Below are 25,578 nucleotides of genomic sequence, written 5' to 3'. Positions count from 1 at the left end.
AGGATTGGCTCATGTGACTATGGAAGCTGAGAAGTCCCACAATCCGCTGTAGATTGAGGAGGACCAAACTGGAGGACCAAGAAGGCTGGTGATATAGTTCTGTACCAAACCTGGAGGTCCGAGAACTGCAAGCCGATGGAGTTAAGTGCCAGCCTAAGTCCGGGGGCCTGAGAGCCAAGAGCATCCATGTCTGAGGACAAGAGAAGATAGATGTCCAAGCTCAAGCAGAGAGCAAATTCGCCCTTCCTCCACCTTCTTGCTCTAGACAGTTCCTCAACAGATTGGATAAGGCCTGCCCACCTTGGCGAGGGGAATCTTTACTCAGTCTACCCATTCAAGTGCTAATCTCTTCTGGAGGCACCCTCACAGACACACCCAGAAATAATGCTTTACCAGCTCTCTGGGCATCCCTTAGCCCAGTCAAGTTGATATTAAATTAACCATCATATTTACAATTATCAACATTAAGTGCTACAAAGAGTATAATGGTATCCTCTGATTAATCTGTTAATTTTTCATTGGTCACTCTGTTAGGGTTCTCCAGAGAAATAGAACCAATAGGATGATTGTATATAATATAGTATATAGATAGATTTATTTTAGGAAATTCATCACATGATTATGGAGACTGACAAATCCAAAATCTGCAGTGTGGACAAGCAGGCTATAGACCCAGAGGAGAGCTGATGCTACTGTTCTGATTTGAAGATCATCAGGCTGAAGACTCAAGAAAGAGCCAATGTCCGAGTTCAAGTCCACAGATCATCTGCTGCAGAATTCCCTCTTGTTCAGGTAGAGGACAGTCTTTTGTTCTAGTTGGGCCTTCGACTGATTGGGTGAGGCCCACCCACATTACAGAGGATAATAGGCTTTATTCAGAATCCACCGATTTAAATGTTAATCTCATCCAAACCACCCCCCCCCACACACAGAAATAGCTGGAATAATGTCTGACCACAGATCTGGGCACCATGGCCCAGCCAAATTGACACATAAAACTAACAATCACAGGGCTTCCCTGGTGGCGCAGTGGTTGAGAGTCCACCTGCCGATGCAGGGGACACAGGTTCGTGCCCCGGTCTGGGAGGATCCCACATGTCGCGGAGCAGCCGGGCCTGTGAGCCATGGTCGCTGAGCCTGCACGTCCGGAGCCTGTGCTCCGCAATGGGAGAGGCCACAACAGTGAGAGGCCCGCGTACCGCAAAAAAAAAAAGAAAACAACAACTAACAATCACAGACACATATCATGTCTCCTTACTGGGCCAGTCTCTTCAACTGGTGGCTTGAATCTAGCCCTAGAATTTCCCGATGGGAAGTTCTCATTTGCAATCTTCTCCCTCTCCTCACTTATACATTGAAGAAAGAAGGGATTTCCTTTTTCGTGAAGGAGGCAGCAAACGTGAAGATCTCTCTAGCCTGAAATATCCTGTTTCTCCCTTGGTTGCACATGAATTCCTGCAACCATCAGGCACTGGCATCTTGGATTAATCTCTGAGCCTACCCTTTAGAAAGCAGCCAACAGGATTTGCCTGCCTAGTTCTCTTGGTGTCAACTACTAGGTACACAACTCTTTAGGAATGGCCTTTTTAAAGAACTTATTCGGAGTTAGTCATTGATTCACTTGATAAATACTTAATGAGCACCTACTATGTGGATGGCATGGGTTGTCCTGGGGATACAAGGATGAATAAGAAACAGATTTTATCCATCAAAATCAGTCATATTAAGGAAGTTTTTATGATTTCTCTGGCTTCCCAAAAAACTGACCTAATTTGGTCACATGCAATTCCTAGGTTTCTTTAGATAAATGCTGTATCCTTTAAAGGAGTTTGATGAAGGTCAAGGTTAGCTATTTCCCCCTGCTCTCAGCTTATAATGAAAGCAAGTCTCAGACATTTATTTAAAAAAACATTCAAAATCAAAAACAAAAACAAACAAAGAGAAATTAGAAAACACTCATTAGCAAGCAGGGCCCAAACAGTTTATGCAGCCTGTTCAGAGAGGTCCACAAAGTTTGTTCTTTCAGGTGTTCTGACTACCGCCAGGTGCAGATGGTTCCCTTGAAGCAGATGTGATAACTTTCCAGAAGCAAGCTCCTAGGCCCTTTCAGTGGGCATCAGGCAACTATACAGCAAAGGCTGGACAGAAGGCAAGGGGTCAAGCCCCATCCCTCAGGGTTTAAGTTACAGCCTTCCTGAGGTTCTTGCATACTGTTCCTGCAAGGGTGGGAGGATTTATGAACTACGTTAGCTGATTTACATAGCTTGAAGATCTTAAAATTCACCAGTTCAAGCCTGCTTCTAACATCTACCATGATAGTCAATAGACTACTACATTCAATAAAAACCCACTGCTGACGTGCCATATATTAACTGGCACAGTGTGGCTTGTTGCTTTAGAACAGTTAACAGCAGAGCTTGAAGTAGTCCCTTCTGTCGTGTGGGCGTCCTGATAAGCCATGGTGGGTGGGCCATCCCTGGACTGTGTGCCCCTGATCAGCACCTTGGTTACATGCTTGGTTATAGCATAACCCATGTCACATGTACATAATACCTCTCAGTGTACACTAAAGTATTTCCAGGTAAATAAACATATATTATAACAATAACAACCTGGGTTTCATGCTACTGTATTCTCCTATGTCCCTGTTCTTTGATAGTTCTCGAAATTGCTAAATTTGTATTTTTTTTCTACCACTTTTCCAAGATAGGGTTTGAAGCTGAAGGACAATGACGGATGCCTAAAATTGCAGTTACAGGATGTTAATGAGTTGGGCTGACTGCCCAGGCAAAGGCTGACTTGCAGGTTTGTTGCCTCTGAGTCTAGCCCTCGTGAAGGCGGGTCTAAATCCTGTATTTTATCAGTTCGTTAGGTCAGGCTACAGAGGAATACTCACACTAACCAAAATCACATGTTTGCTGTTTACACCAAGTCTTTCTTGGAAATCTGTGTACCTGTGAGTCTGGATTAGTTATTGGCAAGCTGCCTTGTGACACTGGAGAAAGAACAGAGAACTAGATGGTACTATGCGGGTACTTTATCCAAGTTATGGAAAAGCCTGATGAGTGTTCCACATCTCATGAGACTAGATCCCTCTATGATGTGATGAAATGGAGCACCCTGAACAGATCTCTGTCTGATAAATTCTTACTATACCTTCTTTCACTGATTCTAAGATTCACATTTTTAACACCTTTGGATAGATTGCATGAAATACGGTAACTGCCTTTTTATTGCTCTCCATTCAGACTTCTACCTTTCCTGAACGACCTCATCATATATTACAGTGGACATGTTACAGATGCCCTATGTCCCAGGCATGAAGATCCACTCTGGTCACATGACCAGACTTGGAGATTTCCCAAATTCCCTTCAGCCCCAGGTTCATAAATCTTCTCTCAAATGAACTCACTTCTTTTTTTTTTTTTTTAATTTATTTTTGACTGCATTTGGTTTCGTTGCGGTGCCGGGCTTCTCATTGCGGTGACTTCTCTTGCTGCAGAGCACGGGCTCTAGGCGCCCGGGCTTCAGTAGTTGTGGCACGCGGGCTCAGTAGTTGTGGCTTGCGGGCTCTAGAGCGCAGGCTCAGTAGTTGTGGTGCACGGGCTTAGCTGCTCCGTGGCATGTGGGATCTTCCCGGACCAGGGATCGAACCCGTGTCCCCTGCACTGGCAGGTGGATTCTTAACCACTGAGCCACCAGGGAAGCCCCTGGACTCACTTTTTTTTTTTGCCCGTGCCATCTGGCTTGGGGGAATCTTAGTTCCCTGACCAGGGATGGAACCCGTACCCTCTGCAGTGGAAGTGGGGAGTCCTAACCACTGGACCGCCAGGGAATCCCCATCTCAGATAGACTGACTTCTGCAGATAGCTAACCTCTAACATTTTTTTCACATTTTTATTGATTTCCCTTGTAACCTTAGATTTAAATAGAGGATACCCTTTACTACAGCAGTCAAGGGCATTTGGCAGTAAGATCTAAGTTCCGTATCAAAATGACTCCTGTCCAAACTCTCGATCAAGCTTCTCATCTTGGTTTTCAGCTTTAGCCAGACAACAAACACTTACTGATGGATTTTTATAAAAGTGGACATGTTACCTCATGGCAGCAAAATTTAAGACATTAAAATGATCTAGTCTCGGGCTTCCCTGGTGGCGCAGTGGTTGAGAGTCTGCCTGCTGATGCAGGGGACACGGGTTCGTGCCCCGGTCTGGGAAGATCCCACATGCCGCGGAGCAGCTGGGCCTGCGAGCCATGGCTGCTGAGCCTGTGCGTCCGGAGCCTGTGCTCCGCAAGGGGAGAGACCACAGCAGTGAGAGGCCTGCATACCACCAAAAAAAAAAAAAAAAGTTCTAGTCTCAGGAGTTTTTCCATGAAGGATTTAGTAGCATAATATTGTCCTGGCTAAGAGCCTTGCTATTTCTTGTTACAACTCTTTATTTAAGAACTTTGGTTCTGGGCTTCCCTGGTGGCACAGTGGTTGAGAGTCCGTCTGCTGATGCAGGGGGCACGGGTTTGTGCCCCGGTCCGGGAAGATCCCACATGCCGCGGAGAAGCTGGGCCCATGAGCCATGGCTGCTGAGCCTTGCGTCCGGAGCCTGTGCTCTGCAACGGGAGAGGCCACGACAGTGAGAGGCCCGCGTATGGCAAAAAACAAACAAACAAACAAAGAACTTTGGTTCTGGATGAAGCACGACATAAAACAAGTTTACATAACAGAGCCTGTACCACATAATCTTAGATTACAGCTGATAATAAGAGAAAAATAAGCACTTCATGCAGGATGATGCTCTAGAAAGAATTTAAATTACAAACCTACACTGAAACCCTCTGGCTTTTACTTTTGCTAGACTCTAGAACAGATAATATCCAATTGCAATATATAAATTTCTATGTTTAGAGCCAGCACTTGACTCAATCAAATCCTCATGCTATTTCATCTGAGATGTTCACACTTTTAATAATTGGTAGGTGATATTTTCATATAAGGACACATTATATTTATACATGTTTCAGAGAAGCACTTGAAAATTTAAAATTGGGGCCTTAGTCCTATTAATTTAGCAAGTAAAAATTATTTTCGCTTATGAAATATCCAACATTTTTAAAATGGAAAACTTAAAATACTACCTTCCTCGGCTGCGGTTTAGAAGGAAGGAACACACTCTTTGAAGGCCTGGTTAGCATTCGACTTGCAGTGCATTTTATGTGTTGCCTGCTTTTCTTGCTTTATGGATTATCTCCAACCACCCCGAGACAGGTTGATTATCTAGTTTATACTGGTGAGAAAAGAGAGGCTCAGAGATGTTAAAACAAAAACAAAAACCTTGCCCATGTACTAAAACAAGTTTCAGAGCTACTATTTTTTTTTAATGTTTAATCCAGAGCTCACAAGCTTTCCGTTAACAACCATCAATGAACTCAACATGTGATACAAAAGGCCTGCATTTAGTATAATAAATTATCTGACAGTGACAGTATTGGAGGCGGGAATATGATCTGAAATGAACAATTTTATAAGGCAGAACACCTGAGAGATAAATGTAGGTAACTGATAAGTGTTATGTAGTTCATAGTTTCAAAAAACAATCATCATCATAACTTGGTCTCCTAGACACTGAAATCTGAAGCTCCTTGATATGCTATATAGCATGGGCAAACAAAGAGGTTTTGTTCAGTACATGTTTTTGTGGGATGGTGTAACTACGCAATCCCTATAGGTCAACAAACACTGCACAGAGCCGACCAATGACTCATAAAATCTATTGTGAGATCTCCCTCCTCAGTTTCAAAATATTCATTTAGCATTGCATTAGTGAAACAGCCAACAGCTTGTCAGTCTTTTCACTATCTTGGCCTGGTTCAAAATGGATCAGGCTTTTTTTTTTTTTTTTTTTTTGCGGCACGCAGGCCTCTCACTGTCGTGGCCTCTCCCGTTGCGGAGCACAGGCTCCGGACGCGCAGGCTCAGCGGCCATGGCTCACGGGCCCAGCCGCTCCGCGGCATGTGGGATCCTCCAGACCGGGGCACGAACCCGCGTGCCCTGCATCGGCAGGCGGACTCTCAACCACTGCGCCACAAGGGAAGCCCTGGATCAGGCTTTTTAACTTGGAATTTTACTCATTTAAAAAATTTCATATGCATTGTGGTAAAATAAAAATTCACTTAAGACAATTTAATTTATACATATATTACACTTACATATACATATATTTTTTAAATACTCTTTTCATTATATAGTAAAATTTTCCTATGTAGACTTAGAAGTTAGATTTTGAAAATAACCACCACCGTAGAGTAAAAATAGCTCCTTTTCTCCTTTCTTCAACTTCCCGAAGGAAAAATGTACTACTGTTTTGATTTCTAAAATGTACTGTTGTACATGTACACAGTCATGGAAGACTGTGTTGACACTGGTTATGAATTTTGTTTGGCATTTGGGACTTTTCATCTTTGTCTTTAAATATTAGAGTAGTGATAGTGCTACAGTGATATTTAGAGTAGTGATAGTGCTACAGTGATTTACAGTGATTTATTCTTTGTATTTTGAGCATCCAATACCAAACTAACTTCTTTTTACATAATTATTATGAGAGAGAAGAAAATATTTTCTTTTCCTGTAGACAACAGATTGAAATGCTTAGTTCTAAACTGAAATTACTTACTTCAAAAACCAGGCAATGACATATTGATGATATCAGAATAGATGTTTGCTATCATTGTCAATGAGTGGTACCTAATTTAAAATAAAGGATTAGCAACAGTTTCGCTATAAGGAACTTATTATTGTAGAAGCAGTAAAAATGAATTCCACACAACACGGTATAGCTTAAAACGATGCGTTAGTTCTGACCTTTTATATTAAATAGGAATGTAAACCTGATTAATCTCTGCAAAAAAATTTTTTGTCCACGAACACCTACGTTTGTGGCCAACTGGCAGGTATAGGCAATTCATCAGGCTGCCTGCTTCCCTCTTATTATGGGATTGCTCTGAGAGCCCAAGGCTCATTATGCAAAGGGCATCGTTATTAGATGGGTGCACTATTTTTCATCCTCCCGGAAGATGACCTTTAGCATAGGGAGGAAGGTCAGGAAAGCGAGGGCCGTCGAGCTTCCATCTAATGTCGCGAGGAGAGGGGTGCTGACGTAGGAAAGGAGTTCAGGCATCCACTCCCCCCAAGTGCGCGGGCCTCGCAGGAGGCTGAGCTCAGAGCTTTAGCACAGGAGAAGGCGCGGAAGAGTTCGGGGCGTGGTTGGCTGCCGCAGGGTTATCTACAGGAGTCCAGCTCCCCTGGGGACATGTCAGCGGCGGCCTGGCCCGTGCGCACCGAGAACAGGAAGCCGTGAGCCAGGCGGGCAGTGGAAGCGGCAGCGGGTCGACTCCCGGGCAGTCTCCAGGCCGCCCGTCGCGCCCGCGCCCCCAGGATTCCGGCGCTCTGCCGGTTCCCCGGGAGTCGCCATGGCAACGGACGCCGGGTCCTGGACTAGGCGGGAGGCGCCCGGCCCAGCTGCCACCACCGCGGCTTCGATGGAGAGCTGTGCCGACGCGCATGAGACCGAGGAGTGCTGGAGGATCATCGAGAACCTCGAGTCCACTATTGAACAATTCCAGTTCAGCCCCAGGTGACCGGCGCGAGCTGCGGCGCCCCGGCCCGCGCTGCCTGCCCCTCCCTCAGGTCAACACGGCGCCCCGCGCTCCTTCCCGCGCTCCACCGCTCCCCGGGCTCTTGGCTCCAGGCCACAGGGCTGCTGTTTTGATTTCTAAAATGTACTACTGTACACTAAGCACGGACTCTGGAGCCAGACTGCCTGGGTTCGAATCCTAATGACACGCTACAGGCCCCAAGAGTTGGGCGAGTTAGCTAACTTCTCTGTGCCTCGTTATCTCAAAGGGGAAACAGCCGCGATGGTGATGATGGCGCATAGTGCCTCCTTAATAGTTCATAGCGAGCATCCAGTGAGTTAATCTGAGTGTTTGGAAGAATGTCATATATATAGCGTACATAGTACCACAGAAGTGTTTGCCAATATAACTGTTACTGACCTTTTTCTATAGTTTTTCCATCTCATAATCCTTCTTTGCCCCCTCTGCTCCAGTTTTATTTGGATAATGTAGAGCTGACGTTTCTTGGGGAAAAAAAAAAAAAGGTACTTTTCTTTCTAAAAACCTTTTGAAATCCGTAAGTGGCCTGCACTAGGTTAGCTGCTGTGGAGGCCCTAAGACAAGGGCCTCGTGGTGCCCGGTGGGCTGGCTGAGAGGCAAGCCCCGCCCACTGAGGCCGCTCCCGAATGGGAAGAAGGGACCAAAGCCCAGTGGTGGGGACCGACGCAGTGAAATGGTGCCGCCAGACCAGCTGCCTCCGCTCAACTGTATTAAGTGGGTGCGTTTGTTAAAAGGGATCAGAACCTGGTTGATTGGTGGTTGTGAAAATACATATTGGCAGCAGCGGATGGTAAGCTCGGTGGGCACAGTGTCTCACCTGTTCTAGTGGTTGACTGAGAGGAATGACATCCTGCCCTGGGTTCCGGAGCATTCCGTGGTGGGGAGCTTCTCCAGCAAAACGCACTGGCGGTGCTCAGCGGCCAGACTGACAGTGCCAGGGCCTCAGTTAGTGCTTGTTGCGTGAACAAAGGAACCACTGATGCGCGTGTGAGTTTCTCTTCACCTGCGGTGCTGGGGGGTGGGGTGGGGGGGGGGAGACTGTGCTGGTTCTCAGGTGTCTGGTGTGAGTGGGAGAGGCTCAGTACTGACTGCAGTCCCGGAATGAGGGAAGAATCAGCCCATGAGGAAGCAGCAGTCCACAAACCAACACAAGCGTGTCCTTTGTGAAGTTTAGTTCTAGTCAGGAAACCAGCGATAGACAAGCAGACTCTATAATAAATAAGTTAAGTGGTGGTGAGTGCTAAGGGGGAAACAGAGCCGAAGAAATAGTGTGTGGAGTGGGGAAGGAGGTTGTAATTTTAGATACTGTGGTCAAGGAAGGCTTCTTGGAGATGACTTTGGGGGGAAGACCTGCAGGCTGGAGGGGGAACCCTCTCAGGGAACAAAGTGTTCCAGGCAAGACAGGAAGCAGAAGAGAGTGGGCGTGGGTGTCACCAGGAGGCTGGAGCAGTGGGGGGAGGAGAGAGCAGTGGAGATGAGGTCAGAGGTAAGGGGATGGTGCCGGATGGCCTGGGACCTAGATCCTTGTAAGGACTTCAGCATTGACCTTGAATGAGGTGGTCAGATGTGTTTTTTCAACACCGCCAAGCAATTCTCCAATTCTCAGCAGACACTGGGTGTGTCCTGTAGTTTGCTTATTTATTTATTTTTAATTGAAGTATAGTTGCTGTACAATATTATGTAAGTTACAGGTGTACAATATAGTGATTCACAATTTTTAAATGTTACTCTTCTTACAGTTCTTATAAAATATTGGCTATATTCCCCATGTTGTACATTATATCCTGTAGCTAACTTAATAGTTTGTACCTCTTGATCCCCTACGCCTGTGTTGCCCCTCCCTCTTTCCCTCTCCCTACTGGTAGCCACTCTTTTGTTCTTGTGTCCTGTAGTTTAACTGGAGATAGTGTCAGATTCCATAGGTTAAGGGCTCAGTCCCACAAGACTGCCCCTGTCCTCCCTCTTCAGAGGCCAATTGCAAGTCCAGGTTGTCACCTGTGCTTCTGACAACCAGCTATAACTCAGAGGTTCCTCAAGTTCAGTTGATTTGCTAGAGTGGCTCACAGGACTCAAGAATCCAGTTTACCTACTCGGTTACTGGTTTATTACAGAGAATATTAAAGGATATGAATGAAGAGCCAGAGGAAGAGATACATAGGGCGAGGTCTGGAAGGGTCTGGAGCACGAGAGCTTCTGTCCCTGTGGAGTTTGGGGTGCGCCACCCTCCTAGCACATGAGTTCATTCTTGTTCACCAACCTGGAAGCTCTCTGAACCCTGTAATTCAGGGATGTTTATGAAGGCTTCACTGCATAGGCAGAATTGGTGCAATCATTGACTTTTTGTGATTGATTCAACCTCCAGCCCTCTCCAGAGGAATTGGGGGTTGGGATGGAAAGTTCTAACCCTCTCATCATTGTTGGTTCCCCTGGCAACCCCCCCATCCTTAGGGGCTTTTCAAAAGTCACCTCATTCCCATAAAATCAGGTGTGGTTGAAAGGGGCTTCTCACGAATAGCCAAAGACACCCCGTTCACCTTTTTCCACTATTTCAGAAACTGAGGACAGAAGACCAAATATTATCAGTATAACAAAAGGTTCTCTCATGGTGCTTGTCGCTTAGGAAATTCCAAGGATTTGGGCTGCTGTGAGGCAGGAAGCACGGATGAAGACCAAAATATATATATGTTTATTATAAATCACACTGTCACAGATGGGAAGACATGAGGGGATTGGAGGAGAGGAATGACATAATCTGGTTTATCTTTCAACAGAATTATCCTGGCAATTGCTTTGATATGAGACTATAGTGAGGACAGGGGTAGAAACAGAGAAACCAGTTAAGGGACTAGGACAATATGCTTGGTGAAAAATGACCGTGGTGGTAGCAGGAGTTGGAGGTGGTGAGACTCGTCAGGTTCTAGATCTATGTTGAAGGTAGGACTGATAGGCACAGAGTGGGAGCTGGCTAACTGGAAGGATGGAGTTGCCATGAACTGGGATGGAGAAAACTAGGACACGAATAGCCTTGGGGGGAATATCATAAGCTTACTTTTGGACATAATATCTCAGATGTAACTCTTAGCCATCCATCTGGGCTGTTAAGTTGGTAGTTGGTTATGTGAGTGTTTAGAGAAGGGACAGTAATTTATCCTGTACTTTTCTGAGTTCTTGGCTGAGACAGCCCCGGTTATAAAAGATTAACAAGAGGAAAAACAAACAAGTTTATTAACATGCATGTCTCATGTATACCTAGGAGTTACCCAGGAAAAATGAGTAAAACTCCAAGATGGCCCAAGCCACGGCTTTAAATACCATCTTCAGCTGAATACAAAAGAAAGATGGAGGGTGGAGGGAGGCCAGTTATGGGAGGTTACCAAGAAGTCCAGCAAAAAAGGGTAAGGTCTGTTATGCAGATTTAAAGGGGTGTCTTCTCCTTTAATAAGATTCTTTTGTGAGTTAGAACCATCTTCCTGGTAGGAGAGGAAGACACTTACAAATGGAGAGTTCCTTTATAAATGTAAATTTCTCTTACAAATGGGTAACTTCTACTCTGTTTCCAGGGCTTCACCTGTGTCTGCAGTTCCTCAAAAATAATTAGCTCAAAATAATCCTTATGCTAAAGGGGCATATTTCGGGGTACCATATTCTGCTACCTTTAAAGCCTAAAGTTCAGAAGAGAGGCCCAGGATGGCTGTACCATTGTGGGGGTAATTGGCACAAAGATGGATCTAGAGCTGGGAAACTTGGTCAGATCACCCAGGCAGTGTGTGAGCCTTGGGGCACATCAAAGTTGTGTGCCCTTTGAAGAGGAAAAAGGTGGAAGCAATATTTTCCTTAGTTAAAATTGAGCAGTACACCATAGTGAAAGTTTGGTGCACTTTAATGCCACTTTCTTTGACTAATTCATTAATGAGCATTTGTTAGGATAGATTATTCTAGGATTTAGTGAGACGTGTCATTGCATTCTATTAATAAATATTCATGGATCTATTTTCTATAAGTTAACATGTTAATTTTGTATCTAATTTGTTTGAAAAAAACCCTGTAATTGCTATTTTTCCAAGACTGTATTTTATGCATAATAACTAAGCTATTATTCAGAAATCAAATTGTTAAACCTGTAAATAGGGACTGTGTAGGAACCACTTAGTTTGTTGTGATGTTGGTTTCCATTCTAGGCAGAGGGCTTGTTATCTAAAATTAGACACATTTGGAATTTGATGGGAAGCTGAAGAATGAACTTTCATGTTGCACTTAGATTCTGAATGAGCCAGAATTCTCTAAATCAGTCATTCAAAAAGTTAGGACCAGTTAGGGATAGTAGAGCCATAGGCCTGTTCTCACCAGGGATGGAGGGTAAGACTCTGTCACTTCAGGCTTGTGGTTTTTTGTTTGGTTTTTGTTGGCCATGCCATGTGGCTTGTGGGATCATAGTTCCCCATCCAGGGATTGAACCAGCACCCTTGGCAGTGAGAGCGTGGGGTCCTAACCACTGGACCACCAGGGAATTCCCAGGCTTGTGATTTTTAGATTAACCTTTGCAACTTGAAGGTTCGTATTAGGGGATTTACTGTACTTAACAATCTTTGAGCCTCAGCTTCCATATCTTCAGAACAAGAAAGGTAGATAACCTGAGAAGAAAGTGTGTGTGTATTAAGACGTATATCTTGACTAAGCACATGGGACAAGTTAAGCGTTCAATTGTTTTGTTTTGTTTTGTTTTTTAGCTGCGTTGGGTCTTCGTTGCTGCGTGCGGGCTTTCTCTAGCTGCGGCCAGCGGAGGCTACTCTTCGTTGCGGTGCCCGGGCTTCTCATTGCGGTGGCTTCTCTTGTTGCAGAGCACGGGCTCTAGGCGTGCGGCTTCAGTAGTTGCAGCACGCGGGCTCAGTAGTTGTGGCTCGCAGGCTTAGTTGCTCCGCAGCACGTGGGGGATCTTCTGGGACCAGGGCTCGAACCCGTGTCCCCTGCATTGGCAGGAGGATTCTTAACCACTGCACCACCAGGGAAGTCCGCATTCAATTGTTAAAAAATAAAATTCAACCCAGTAGATTTGAAGATCTAATTGGTTTAATTAGGTGATTCGTGAATTGGGCAGCATTCTATCTAGCAATTAGAAGGGTGCTCCAAGGGGGTTGTACAAAATGGGAGGTTTCTATAGGAAAAAGAGCTATTCGTGAAGGAGAAGAAAGCATTGCTTTTAGGCTAGGGCTTATCTTTTTGGGGAAAGGGAAAGGCAGGGGTTTTATCATGCAGATTGCCTCTTCTTCCTCTGGGGGCGGAATGGAGAGCCCCCCACACCCCCGTGACAGATTATCTTCTTGGTGCTGACCAGAAAATTCCAGACTGGTTGATTAGGAGTACACTTCTGGGGAAGGTTGAAACTGCAATTACGTCAAGTATTAAGTCTAGATTTGGTATCATGGGCTTTAGAACGAGTAATGCCATTTTGAGCCTGTGGTTTTCTCTTTAACACAGTAAATAGGCACTAATATTATTTCTAGACACCCTGGAGGAGGTATCTATAAAATTCTTGAACCTGGTTTTAAAATATCATACTGTATTACTATAATATTATGGCATCAGATGGAATAGCTGAAAACATTATTCCAAGTTTCTAAATCATATCCTGAAGATATATGTATTTGGGGTGGGGTTTTTTTTGCACCTCTATTTTTTTTTTCTAGTTTGGAGATATAATTGACATGTAACATCATATATTTATCATAAAACCTACTCACATTCATAATTTACCACCTACCACAGATCTTTTGCTTAAAGTGGGAAGAAAGGAAAGAACATATGTGGTCAGGCTTATTGAACAATGCAGCTGAGTAGTAAAAAGGAGCCGCCTGGTGTTGGAAAGGGTAAAGGATTGCATTTCCAGGCTGGAAGGGTGAGTCACTGAGGTCTGTTAAATGGGAGGCGTTGCAGAATATAAAGAAACAGGTTAAGTTTAGGTTGTTGTTTGTATTTATTGTATTGATGTAGCACGCAGAGTCCAAACAGGAGGCAGAAACCTCACCAATATTTGAACAGGGAACAAACATTTCCCGTTTCTTATTAAATATTAAAGAGGATTTTTAACTAGTAAAAGGTGGTAAAGGTGATAAAAGACCCTAAGCAGCATTGTCGTAGTGAATGCAAATGCAGCCGTGACCCCAAGGGCAGAGGAGGCGTCAGCACAGAAGGGACTAAGCAGGCTCCCACCCCACCAAATGCTGAGATTAAGACCTCTTGGGAGAGGATGCGGCTGGTGGTAGAGACACCTGCCAGAGGGTGCTGCCCAGAGTGTTACGGAGTCCAAGTTCGCTCTGCTCGCCATACCACAGGCAAGTAAATCGGGAGACAAGGTGTTGAGGCAAGGAACATGACTTTATTCGGAAAGCCGCAGACGGAAAAGATGGGAGACTAATATCTCCAAAAAAACCCATCTTATCGGGGTTTGGATGCCAGTTTCTTTGATGGAACAGAGAGGGGGAGGGGGTGAGGAAGTAAAGTAAAAAGGCCATAAGTCTTGCAAATATCTCCTGGGATGGCCAGCCTCAGGGAGGGGATGTGTTAATTTCTTCTTTCTTGCAGCCATTCACAAGGGGACAGGGTCAGGATGTTTCCCTGAACAAAGGCACTTTTGTTTAACATTCAGGCAGAGGGGCAGGGTTCCCCAAGGCAGGCCATTATGTATAGAGAGTATCCTTTTAGTGAACAAAAGCAACGGGAAGCAAAGGTTAAAATAAAAGAAACAGATCCAACATGGAGTCTGATTTAGCTCTTCCTGGTAACAAGAGCTGGTCCATGTGTTACCAAGGTCCGGCTGCTCGCTGCTGGAAAGCCAATTGTCGAGAGACAAGGGTCGGTAGGAAAGGAAAGGTTGCTTTATTTCGGAGGCCAGCAACTGGAGGCAGGGAGGGCGGACGCCTGTTCAAAGGCCGACTCGCATCCAACTCAGGATGCAAGAGCCTTTATAGACAGAGCAAGGCGGCTACCTGCAGAAACAGCGCAGTCAGCTCTGACAGTCATCTTGAAATTGGTCATCAGTGGTCTGACCTGCATCGTCTCGATTGTTTTAGGTACAGTTAATCTTCAGTTCCAGGGTCGGTTTGTTTCCATTTCTTTGAGGCCAATTCTTGGAATTGTGGCAGCGTATGTCATGGCTACAGCCTGGTCCTCACGTAGTTAGGTCCTCACCTCACCTGGTGAGGGTTTCAGTATAAGACAGCTCACAGGATATGGCTCAGAATATTACCTATAGCCCTTAAGGAGGAACTAAAGGTCCTTGACTTTGCTTACTGACTAAACTATTATTATTTGGTCTCCTGTGACTGTTTTCCTCTGTTTCTGCATTTTCTCACTTCTCTGATTAAACTTATTCTTTGGCTAAAGTTTTTCCACAGACAAAATGCAGCCTGAGGACATGGGGGGCAAGCACCATAGGGTCCTTCTCCGTTTCACATGGGCATGGCTTGTTGAGTGGCCAAGGAACTTGGTGAAAGATACAGGCAAGCCAAGGTTCTATACATAGCTGGGAGATCCATATCGTCATTCTTGAAGGTCCTGAGTCCTCAAAAGTCCTGTCTGATTTTGGGGGGTTGCTGTATTTTTCCATTCATCTTTGCTGTTGGACATGGAAATGCTGAGAGTTACTCCAGAGAAACTCCTGGGTTCCAGACATAGTTCTTGACTCCACTGTGTACCAACAACCTGTTTTCCTCTTGATAATGCGAATTAATCATTTCAACCAGTAGAGTGCCCCCTTTCTCTGCCTTTGGTTTAGTGGCGTAAGGATCACACAGTGTGGCCAGGTACCAGGTCAATTCACTCTCATCTAATTCAGTGGAAACATTGTTGTGCTTCCTGGTAGAAACATTCTCCCCTTGGGAACTAAGACCTCCAAGCCAGCAGATCATGAAGTTGCTGGGACAGGAAAGCAGTGATTTTAGGGGTGGATTATTAGGTGTAAGAGTGAGAGGATCCTCTTCCCCTTTTACCCCTCAATTTCTGGACCTGTGGCTGTGGGAGAGATGGCGTCTTGTACTGATTCAAAGTGTAGAGGAAGAAAAGTAATTTTGTTGCAGGAAGGGGGACCCCTTCCAGGGCCCGAGAGTGGGCTCTTGTCTAACACTAAGAAATGAATTGTCCGAGGAGACACACGTGTTGGCAAAGCAAGAGACTTTATTGGGAAGGGGTGACTGGGTGGAGAGCAGCAGGGTGAGGGAACATAGGAGAGCTGCTCTGCAATGTGGCTTGCAGTATCGGGTTCTACGGTAATGGGGTTAGTTTCCGGGTTGTCTCTGGCCAGTCATTCTGACTCAGGGTCCTTCCTGGTGGTGCACTCATTGCTCAGTCAAGACGGAGTCCAGCGAGAAGGATTCTGGGAGGTTGGTAGGACATATGGGCTTAGCATCTCCTCTCTCCTTTTGACCTTTCCCGAATTCTTCCGGGTTGTGGTAGCTTGTTAGTTCCACGTTCCTTACCAGGACCTCCTGTTGTCAAGAAACTCATGAAAGTGGCTACTATCTTGTCTGGCCAGGGTGGGCGGTTTCAGTCAGTGGTTCCCCTAACAATTTTCCTTCTACCCTTTCTATGTTATTGGCTGAGAGCCCCCCCGACCCCACCCTGTAAAAAAAGACAGATTAACTGGAGAAAAAAAAATACCACCAACAGAAGTTTAATAACATGTATACCTCCTGTATACAAGAGAGATACCCAGGAAAACTGAATAACTCCCTGAAATGGCCCATGCCACCACCTTAAATATCATCTCCAGCTAAACACAAAAGAAGATGTTGAGGGTGAGGATGGCACGGCAAACAAGGGGATGGTTGTTATGCAGCTTTAAGTCCATGTCCTTCTACATTGATAAGAGTTTCTAGAGGTTTAGTCATTCTCTTCTTCCCGGTACAGCCAGGAAGACAAGCTTACAACAGAGATTTTCCTTACAAATGTAAATGTCTCTTACAAAAGGGTAACTTTTATTCTGTTTTCAGAGCTTCTCCCGTGTGTGTAGTTTCTTTTCTTTTTTTAATATTTTACCATTTTATTTATTTAATAAATTTATTTATTTATTTATGGCTGCGTTGGGTCCTCGTTGCTGCGCACGGGCTTTCTCTAGTTGTGGTGAGCAGGGGCTACTCTTTGTTGCGGTGCCCGGGCTTCTCATTGCAGTGGCTTCTCTTGCTGCGGAGCACAGGCTCTAGGCACATGGGCTTCAGTAATTGTGGCACGTGGGCTCAGTAGTTGTGGCTCACAGGCTCTAGAGTGCAGGCTCAGTAGTTGTGGCAACACAGTAGTAGTTGCTCTGCGGCTTGTGGGATCTTCCCGGACCAGGGCTAGAACCCATGTCCCCTGCATTGGCAGGAGGATTCTTAACAACTGCGACACCAGGGAAGTCCTGTAGTTTCTTTAAAATAACTAGCTCAACATAATCCTTATGTCAAAGAGGCATATTTGGGGGTGGCAAATTCTGCTCCCCTTTGAAAGCATGTACTACATCCTATAAGACAGAACCACATCCTTTCGTGGATTTGTCTCTCAAATGCCATGACTGAGTCTTCAATAAGCCATTCTACCTTTCCACTAGGTCAGCTCTACTGGGTATGGCATATATGATAAGACTGTTACCCCAAAACTGGGTTCACCTCTTGGTGGGTGTTGAGCCAAAAGACACAACCAAGCCAAAGATTGGGAGAAGGAATGATTTATTACTTGCAGCAAGTAAGGACAACACCAGGGGTCTTTCCCAAAGCAATGTCTCCCCAAACAGCAAGATTGGGGAAGTTTTAAGGTAAGGGTACATGCATATTCATGAAGGGACGTGAGTAGAAGAGAATTCAGCATAGAATTAGGGCAGAAGTTGACAGAGTCCAAGCTTTAGTTGATTGAAGTCAGGAGGGTCAACGTCATCATTCCATCCTCCACCTGGGTGGAGGCCTTAGTTCCTGCAGAACTCAAAGATATATTATTATGTATGTCTCTTGAGGAGGAACTAGGAACCTGTTTTATCACTGACCTATTGTTTCTTTTTTTTTTTTTTACATCTTTATTGGAGTATAATTGCTTTACAATGGTGTGTTAGTTTCTGCTATATAACAAAGTGAATCAGAATCTTTAGGATTCTCTATGTATAGTATCATGTCATCTGCAAAACAGTGACAGCTTTACTTCTTCTTTTCCGATTTGGATTCCTTTTATTTCCTTTTCTTCTCTGATTGCCGTGGCTAAAACTTCCAAAACTATGTTGAATAAGAGTGGTGAGAGTGGGCAACCTTATCTTGTTCCTGATCTTAGTGGAAATGCTTTCAGTTTTTCACCATTGAGGACAATGTTGGCTGTGGGTTTGTCATATCTGGACTTTATTATATTGAGGAAAGTTCCCTCTATGCCTACTTTCTGCAGGGTTTTTATTATAAATGGGTGTTGAATTTTGTCGAAAGCTTTCTCTGTATCTATTGAGATGATCATATGGTTTTTCTCCTTCAATTTGTTAATATGGTGTATCACGTTGATTGATTTGCGTATATTGAAGAATCCTTGCATTCCTGGAATAAACCCCACTTGATCATGGTGTATGATCCTTTTAATGTGCTGTTGGATTGTTTGCTAGTATTTTGTTGAGGATTTTTGCATCTATGTTCATCAGTGATATGGGCCTGTAGTTTTCTTTCTTTGTCACATCCTTGTCTGGTTTTGGTATCAGGGTGATGGTGGCCTCGTAGAATGAGTTTGGGAGTGTTCCTCCCTCTGCTATATTTTGGAAGAGTTTGAGAAGGATAGGTGTTAGCTCTTCTCTAAATGTTTGATAGAATTCGCCTGTGAAGCCATCTGCTCCTGAGCTTTTGTTCGTTGGAAGATTTTTAATCACAGTTTCAATTTCAGTGCTTGTGATTGGTCTGTTCATATTTTCTATTTCTTCCTGATTCAGTCTTGGCAGGCTGTGCATTTCTAAGAATTTGTCCATTTCTTCCACATTGTCCATTTAATTGGCATAGAGTTGCTTGTAGTAATCTCTCATGATCTTTGGTATTTCTGCAGTGTCAGTTGTTACTTCTCCTTTTTCATTTCTAATTCTATTGATTTGAGTCTTCTCCCTTTTTTTCTTGATGAGTCTGGCTAATGGTTTATCAATTTTGTTTATCTTCTCAAAAAACCAGCTTTTAGTTTTATTGATCTTTGCTATCGTTTCCTTCATTTCTTTTTCATTTATTTCTGATCTGAGTTTTATGATTTCTTTCCTTCTGCTAACTTTGGGGTATTCTGTTCTTCTTTCTCTAATTGCTTTAGGTGCAAGGTTAGCTTGTTTATTCGAGATGTTTCCTGTTTCTTAAGGTAGTATTGTGTTCTTATAAACTTCCCTCTTAGAACTGCTTTTGCTGCATCCCATAGGTTTTGGGTCGTCGTGTCTCCATTCTCATTTGTTTCTAGGTATTTTTTTATTTCCTCTTTGATTTCTTCAGTGACCACTTCGTTATTAAGTAGTGTATTGTTTAGCATCCATGTGTTTGTAGTTTTTACAGATCTTTTCCTGTAATTGATATCTAGTCTCATAGCATTGTGGTTGGAAAAGATACTTGATACTATTTCAATTTTCTTAAATTTACCAATGTTGGATTTGTGACCCAAGATATGATCTATCCTGGAGAATGTTCCATGAGCACTTGAGAAAAATGTGTATTGTGTTGTTTTTGGATGGAATGTCCTATAAATATCAATTAAGTCCATCTTGTTTAATGTATCAGTTAAAGCTTGTGTTTCCTTATTTATTTTCATTTTGGATGATCTGTCCATTGGTGAAAGTGGGGGGTTGAAGTCCCCTACGATGACTGTGTTACTGTCGATTTTCCCTTTTATGCCTGTTAGTATTTGCCTTATGTATTGAGGTGCTCCTATGTTGGGTGCATAAATATTTACAATTGTTATATCTTCTTCTTGGATCGATTCCTTGATCATTATGTAGTATCCTTCTTTGTCTCTTGTAATAGCCTTTATTTTAAAGTCTATTTTGTCTGATATGAGAATTGCTACTCCAGCTTTCTTTTGGTTTCCATTTGCATGGAATATCTTTTTCCATCCCCTTACTTTCAGTCTGTATGTGTCTCTAGGTCTGAAATGGGTCTCTTGTAGACAGCATATATATGAGTCTTGTTTTTGTATCCATTCAGCCAATCTGTGTCTTTTGGTGGCAGCATTTAGTCTATTTACATTTAAGGTAATTATCGATATGTATGTTCCTATTCCCATTTTCTTAATTGTTTTGGGTTCGTTATTGTAGGTCTTTTCCTTCTCTTGTGTTTCTTGCCTAGAGAAGTTCCTTTAGCAGTTGTTGTAAAGCTGGTTTGGTGGTGCTGAACTCTCTCAGCTTTTGCTTGTCAATAAAGGTTTTAATTTCTCCATCAATTCTGAATGAGATCCTTGCTGGGTAGAGTAATCTTGGTTGCAGGTTTTTCTCCTTCATCGCTTTAAATATGTCCTGCCAGTCCCTTCTGGCTTGCAGAGTTTCTGCTGAAAGATCAGCTGTTAACCTTATGGGGATTCCCTTGTGTGTTATGTGTTGTTTTTCCCTTGCTGCTTTTAATATGCTTTCTTTGTATTTAATTTTTGACAGTTTGATTAATATGTGTCTTGGCGTATTTCTCCTTTGATTTATCCTGTATGGGACTCTCTGTGCTTCCTGGACTTGATTAACTATTTCCTTTCCCATATTAGGGAAGTTTTCAACTATAATCTCTTCAAATATTTTCTCAGTCCCTTTCTTTTTCTCTTCTTCTTCTGGAACCCCTATAATTCGAATGTTGGTGCGTTTAATGTTGTCCCAGAGGTCTCTGAGACTGTCCTCAGTTCTTTTCATTCTTTTTTCTTTATTCTGCTCTGCAGTAGTTATTTCCACTATTTTATCTTCCAGGTCACTTATCCGTTCTTCTGCCTCAGTTAGTCTGCTATTGATCCCATCTAGAGTATTTTTAATTTCATTTATTGTGTTGTTCATCATTGTTTGTTTCATCTTTAGTTCTTCTAGGTCCTTGTTAAATGTTTCTTGCATTTTGTCTATTCTATTTCCAAGATTTTGGATCATCTTTACTATCATTATTCTGAATTCTTTCTCAGGTAGACTGCCTATTTCCTCTTCATTTGTTAGGTCTGGTGGGTTTTTATCTTGCTCCTTCATCTGCGGTGTGTTTTTCTGTCTTCTCATTTTGCTTATCTTACTGTGTTTGGGGTCTCCTTTTTGCAGGCAGCAGGTTTGTAGTTCCCGTTGTTTTTGGTGTCTGTCCCCAGTGGCTAAGGTTGGTTCAGTGGGTTGTGTAGGCTTCCTGGTGGAGGGGACTAGTGCCTGTGTTTTGGTGGATGAGGCTGGATCTTGTCTTTCTGGTGGGCAGGTCCACGTCTGGTAGTGTGTTTTGGGGTGCCTGTGGACTTATTATGATTTTAGGCAGCCTCCCTGCTAATGGGCGGTGTTGTGTTCCTGCCTTGCTAGTTGTTTGGCATAGGGTGTCCAGCACTGTAGCTTGCTGGTCGTTGAGTGAAGCTGGGTGCTGGTGTTGAGATGGAGATCTCTGGGAGATTTTCACCATTTGATATTGTGTGGAGCTGGGAGGTCTCTTGTGGACCAGTGTCCTGAAGTTGGCTCTCCCACCTCAGAGGCACAGCACTGACTCCTGGCTGCAGCACCAAGAGCCTTTCATCCACACGGCTCAGAATAAAAGGGAGAAAGAGAAGAAAGAAAGAAAGGAAGGAAGGAAGGAAGGAAAGAAAGAAAGGAGGGAGGAAGGAAGGAAAGGAGGAAGGGAGGGAGGAGGGAAGGAAGGAAAGAAAGAAACTAAAGTAAAATAAAGTTATTAAAATAAAAATAATTATTAAGAAAAAAAATTTTTTTAAGAAAAAAAACGGACGGATAGAACCCTAGGACACATGGTGGAAGCAAAGCTATACAGACAAAATCTCACACAGAAGCATACACATACACACTCACAAAAAGAGGAAAAGGGGAAAAAAAATCATAAATCTTGCTCTGAGAGTCCACCTCCTCAATTTGGGATGATTCGTTGTCTATTCAGGTATTCCATAGATGCAGGGTACATCAAATTGATTGTGGAGCTTTAATCCGCTGCTTCTGAGGCTGCTGGGAGAGATTTCCCTTTCTCTTCTTCGTTCTCACAGCTCCCGGGGCTCAGCTTTGGATTTGGCCCCGCCTCTGTGTGTAGGTCGCTGGAGGGCGTCTGTTCTTCACTCAGGCAGGACGGGGTTAAAGGAGCAGCTGCTTCGGGGTCTCTGGCTCACTCAGGCTGGCGGTGGTGGGGGTGGGGGTGGGGAAGGAGGGGCACGGAGCGCGGGGCGGGCCTGTGGCAACAGCGGCCGGCGTGACGTTGCACCAGCCTGAGGCGCGCCGTGCGTTCTTCTGGGTGAGTTTTCCCTGGATCCCGGGACCCTGGCAGTGGCGGGCTGCACAGGCTCCCCGGAAGGGGGGGTGTGGAGAGTGACCTGTGCTCGCACACAGGCTTCTTGGTGGAGGCAACAGCAGCCTTAGCGTCTCATGCCCGTCTCTGGGGTCCGCGCTGTTAGCCGCGGCTCGCGCCCGTCTCTGGAGCTCTTTTAAGCAGCGCTCTTAATCCCCTCTCCTCGCGCACCAGGAAACAAAGAGGGAAGAAAAAGTCTCTTGCCTCTTCGGCAGCTCCAGACTTTTTCCCGGACTACCTCCCGGCTAGCTGTGGCGCACTAGCCCCTTCAGGCTGTGTTCCCGCCGCCAAACCCAGTCCTCTCCCGGTGCTCCGACTGAAGCCCGAGCCTCAGCTCGCAGCCCCGCCCGCCGCGGCGGGTTAGCAGACAAGCCTCTCGGGCTGGTGAGTGCCGGTCGGCCCTGACCCTCTGTGCGGGAATCTCCCCGCTTTGCCCTCTGCACCCCTGTTGCTGCGCTCTCCTCCGCGGCGCCGTAGCTCCTCCCCTCCGCCACCCGCAGTCTCCTCCCGCGAAGGGGCTTCCTAGTGTGTGGAAACTTTTCCTCCTTCACAGCTCCCTCCCGCTGGTGCAGGTACCGTCCGTATCCTTTTGTCTCTGTTTATTCTTTTTTCTTTTCCCTACCCAGGTACGTGGGGAGTTTCTTGCCTTTTGGGAGGTCTGAGGTCTTCTGCCAGCATTCAGTAGGTGTTCTGTAGGAGTTGTTCCACGTGTAGATGTATTTCTGGTGTATCTGTGGGGAGGAAGGTGATCTCCGCATCTTAATCTTCCGCCATCTTCCCTACGATCCTGACCTATTGTTTCTTGACTGCATTTCCTTTGTTCCTGCATTTCCCTCACTTCTGGTAAGGTCATTAATTATGGAGACCTGTTCAAGGGAAAGTATTGTGGCCAGGCTTAGATCACAAAATGGCTTAGGCCAAAAAAGGCTTCTCTTATGTCAAGAAAGCCATGCCTGGCTCTCTTTCTTCATGAACCCTCCTGCCTTATCTGCTTATAAGACCAGTAAGTTCCATGGGCATGAGTCCGTTGCTTACTTCTTTTGCTGTGAAATAGAGTACCTTGATTAGAAGTGACGCCATGCCCGGTGTCATGATGGTGGGTAAGGCCTTCTGTGAATCAGTGGATGACGGTTCTGATCTCAGGTGGCCTCGGCCTGCAGTGGCATGAAGCAGGATTTTGGTTCCCGGCCAAAGATTGAAGTCAGGCTTCTGAAGTGAGAGCCCCAAATCCTAGCCACTAGACCACCAGGGAACAGTGGCCAGTGACAAGGCCCTGGCCTGTACGGCTTTGCAGAAAGTGAATTTCCACAAAGAAATGGGAAGTAGTGAAACAAAGTGTTTATTAGGAGGAAAAAGAGTACGTGTGGATAGACACATAGGCGGCCTCAGAGAGAGAGAGTCGTGCCCTCGTGGTGGTTTGAATCACTTATATGGGGCATTTCTTCCGGGTTTCCTTCGGCCAATCAACTTGCTTTGTGTGCTTCTAAGTCCGTATTTGTTTTATCTCAGGGTCCTCCCCTGTGTGTGTGCATCTCTTAGCCAAGATGGATTCTAGTGAAGAGGCCTGTGGGTAGGTTGACGTCACTCCCTTTTGACCTCCAAGGAGCCTTTCTGCTCTTGTATAGTCAGGAGGGTCTCCTTGGCCTCAAGAATGAGAAATATATGGCCTCTTATCTGGGCAGGGCTCAGTTCCTCCTCATCAACTTGGAGTATCTGTCCACAGGGGACAAACCCCAGCTGCTCAGCCTGGGGCCCATCTGTCTCCTGCCTCAGTTCTGGTAGATGGCGTCATGGTCAGGGAATGCAAATCCGTATCCAGCATATGTCTATCCCAATGAGGATGATGGGAGAGGTTCAATGTTATCAACCTGCCACCAGGTGGCTGGCTATCCTCACTAGTAAATATGGCCATATTAGGGGCTCTCTACGTGGGCTGATTAGGCCCTCAGGGCTTGCAGCAGTCAGGCCAGCCTTGATAAGGAAAAGTCCATTTTTTTGAACTCCATCCCTGCCACCATGGCCATTTTGTTGAAGGGCGATTGAGTGAGAACTGGGGTGGCTGTGGAAACTGACTGATATCCACAGGGTGTGTCTTGTTGCCTACCTGATTACGGAGCACTTTTTCTGCAGTGGATCATATGTGAGCATTCACATGGGGCACAACATTTTTACAGCCCGTACCCATTCTTAAAGCCTCATCCATGGTACTGTCCTTTAGACTTGCTTGTCACCAGTCTCTCAATCTTGTTCCTTCCAAGTTCCTGACCATCCAGTTAAGCCTTTAGCAACTACCCATAACTTAATACAAATGTGTGGTTCTGGCCATTTCTCATCCAGAAAAAGTAGTAAACTAAATGTACTACTTCAGGTTCTGTTCAGTGGGAGGATTTTTCTTCATGACTATTCTTCAGGGTCACCTCCGAGTGAGCCTGTAAGATGGCAGGTATCCACCTTCTGGTGGCAGCTCCATCGTTAACCAGCCTTGAGTTTTTTCTTCCTCAGCTCGTCATCCAGAACTTCCCATGAGGCCATAGCTGTGGATTGAGGGGGAAGAGGCACAGGGCCACTTACTCCTATAAATTGCTTTCCTTCTGCCTGAGTCTGGTGTCTTATACGCCACTCCCACCTGATGAGAGATTGAAGCTGCACTTGCCCAACTTCATGGTTTGGCGGTTCAGGTAAAACCCAGTTTGTCCTGGGAAACCCAGGCCGTAAGTTCACCTGGTGACTCATGGTTAGGCATTCAGTCTCTTCCAAGGCTCAGAAGCAAGCTAGAGGCTCTTTTCTCAAAAGGATGATAGTCGTCTACACAAGACGGCGTAAGATTTACTTCAAAATCCTAGAGGTGTATGCTGCGATTTTGTGATGGGTGCTTGCCAAAGCGTCAACCAGATCACACCTGGTTGTTCCAGACACTCTTGAGAGTCCCACTGTATCTGCTGGTTCGTGCCATCCAAGTGGAAGAGCAGCTTGCACTGCAATCTAGATTTCTCTTACTGTAGGCGCCAATAAAAGTAGGCTCCTTACTTGTGACTTGGAAAACGGGCTGAAGTAGCACACACAAATGTGGTATATGTTGCTTCCAAATTCACATTTCATTGTTCATTAAGGCCTAAAATACTGACAGTTCTTACTGGGTGAAATTGGTAACATTTGAGCTTGCTTGAAGGATGCAGATGACTTTTAAAAAATAGTTTATTTTGAAATAATTTCAAATCTACAGAAAAGTTGTCAGAACAGAACTAAGAACTCCCACAACCCCTTTACCTAGATTCTTCAATTCTTAACATTTTACCATATTTGTTTTCTCTCTCCTCTTCCTCCTCTCCCCCTGTACACATTCACACACACATACAAACACTCAGACATTCATTATTATCAGTCTTTTTAGAAGCTTTTGAGAGCAAGCTATAGACATGGTTCCCATCACTCCTAAGCATTCAAGTGTGTTTTTCCTAAAAGAGAT

At 44.8% G+C, this 25,578-nt stretch overlaps 1 protein-coding gene across 2 annotated transcripts in view; it reads left to right on the top strand.

Moving 5' to 3' along the window:
- Nucleotides 1-7,110: 7,110 nt before the first annotated feature.
- Nucleotides 7,111-25,578, top strand: part of LOC307182462 (uncharacterized protein C10orf67, mitochondrial) — a gene marked incomplete at its 3' end in the record, with an annotated part of 116,479 nt that continues 98,011 nt past the window's right edge. For both annotated transcript variants that reach the window (XM_079913767.1, XM_079913766.1), the window contains exon 1: nt 7,111-7,625. In XM_079913767.1, coding sequence (XP_079769893.1) covers nt 7,462-7,625 — 164 coding nt within the window. In that variant the 5' untranslated portion in view covers nt 7,111-7,461. The remainder of the gene's footprint in view (nt 7,626-25,578) is intronic.

The sequence above is a fragment of the Stenella coeruleoalba genome (assembly GCF_951394435.1).
Source record: "Stenella coeruleoalba genome assembly, chromosome: 2".
Classification (NCBI taxonomy): Eukaryota; Metazoa; Chordata; class Mammalia; order Artiodactyla; family Delphinidae; genus Stenella; species Stenella coeruleoalba.
Note: the sequence above shows the minus strand (reverse complement) of the source record. Positions and strands in the feature narration are given on the sequence as shown.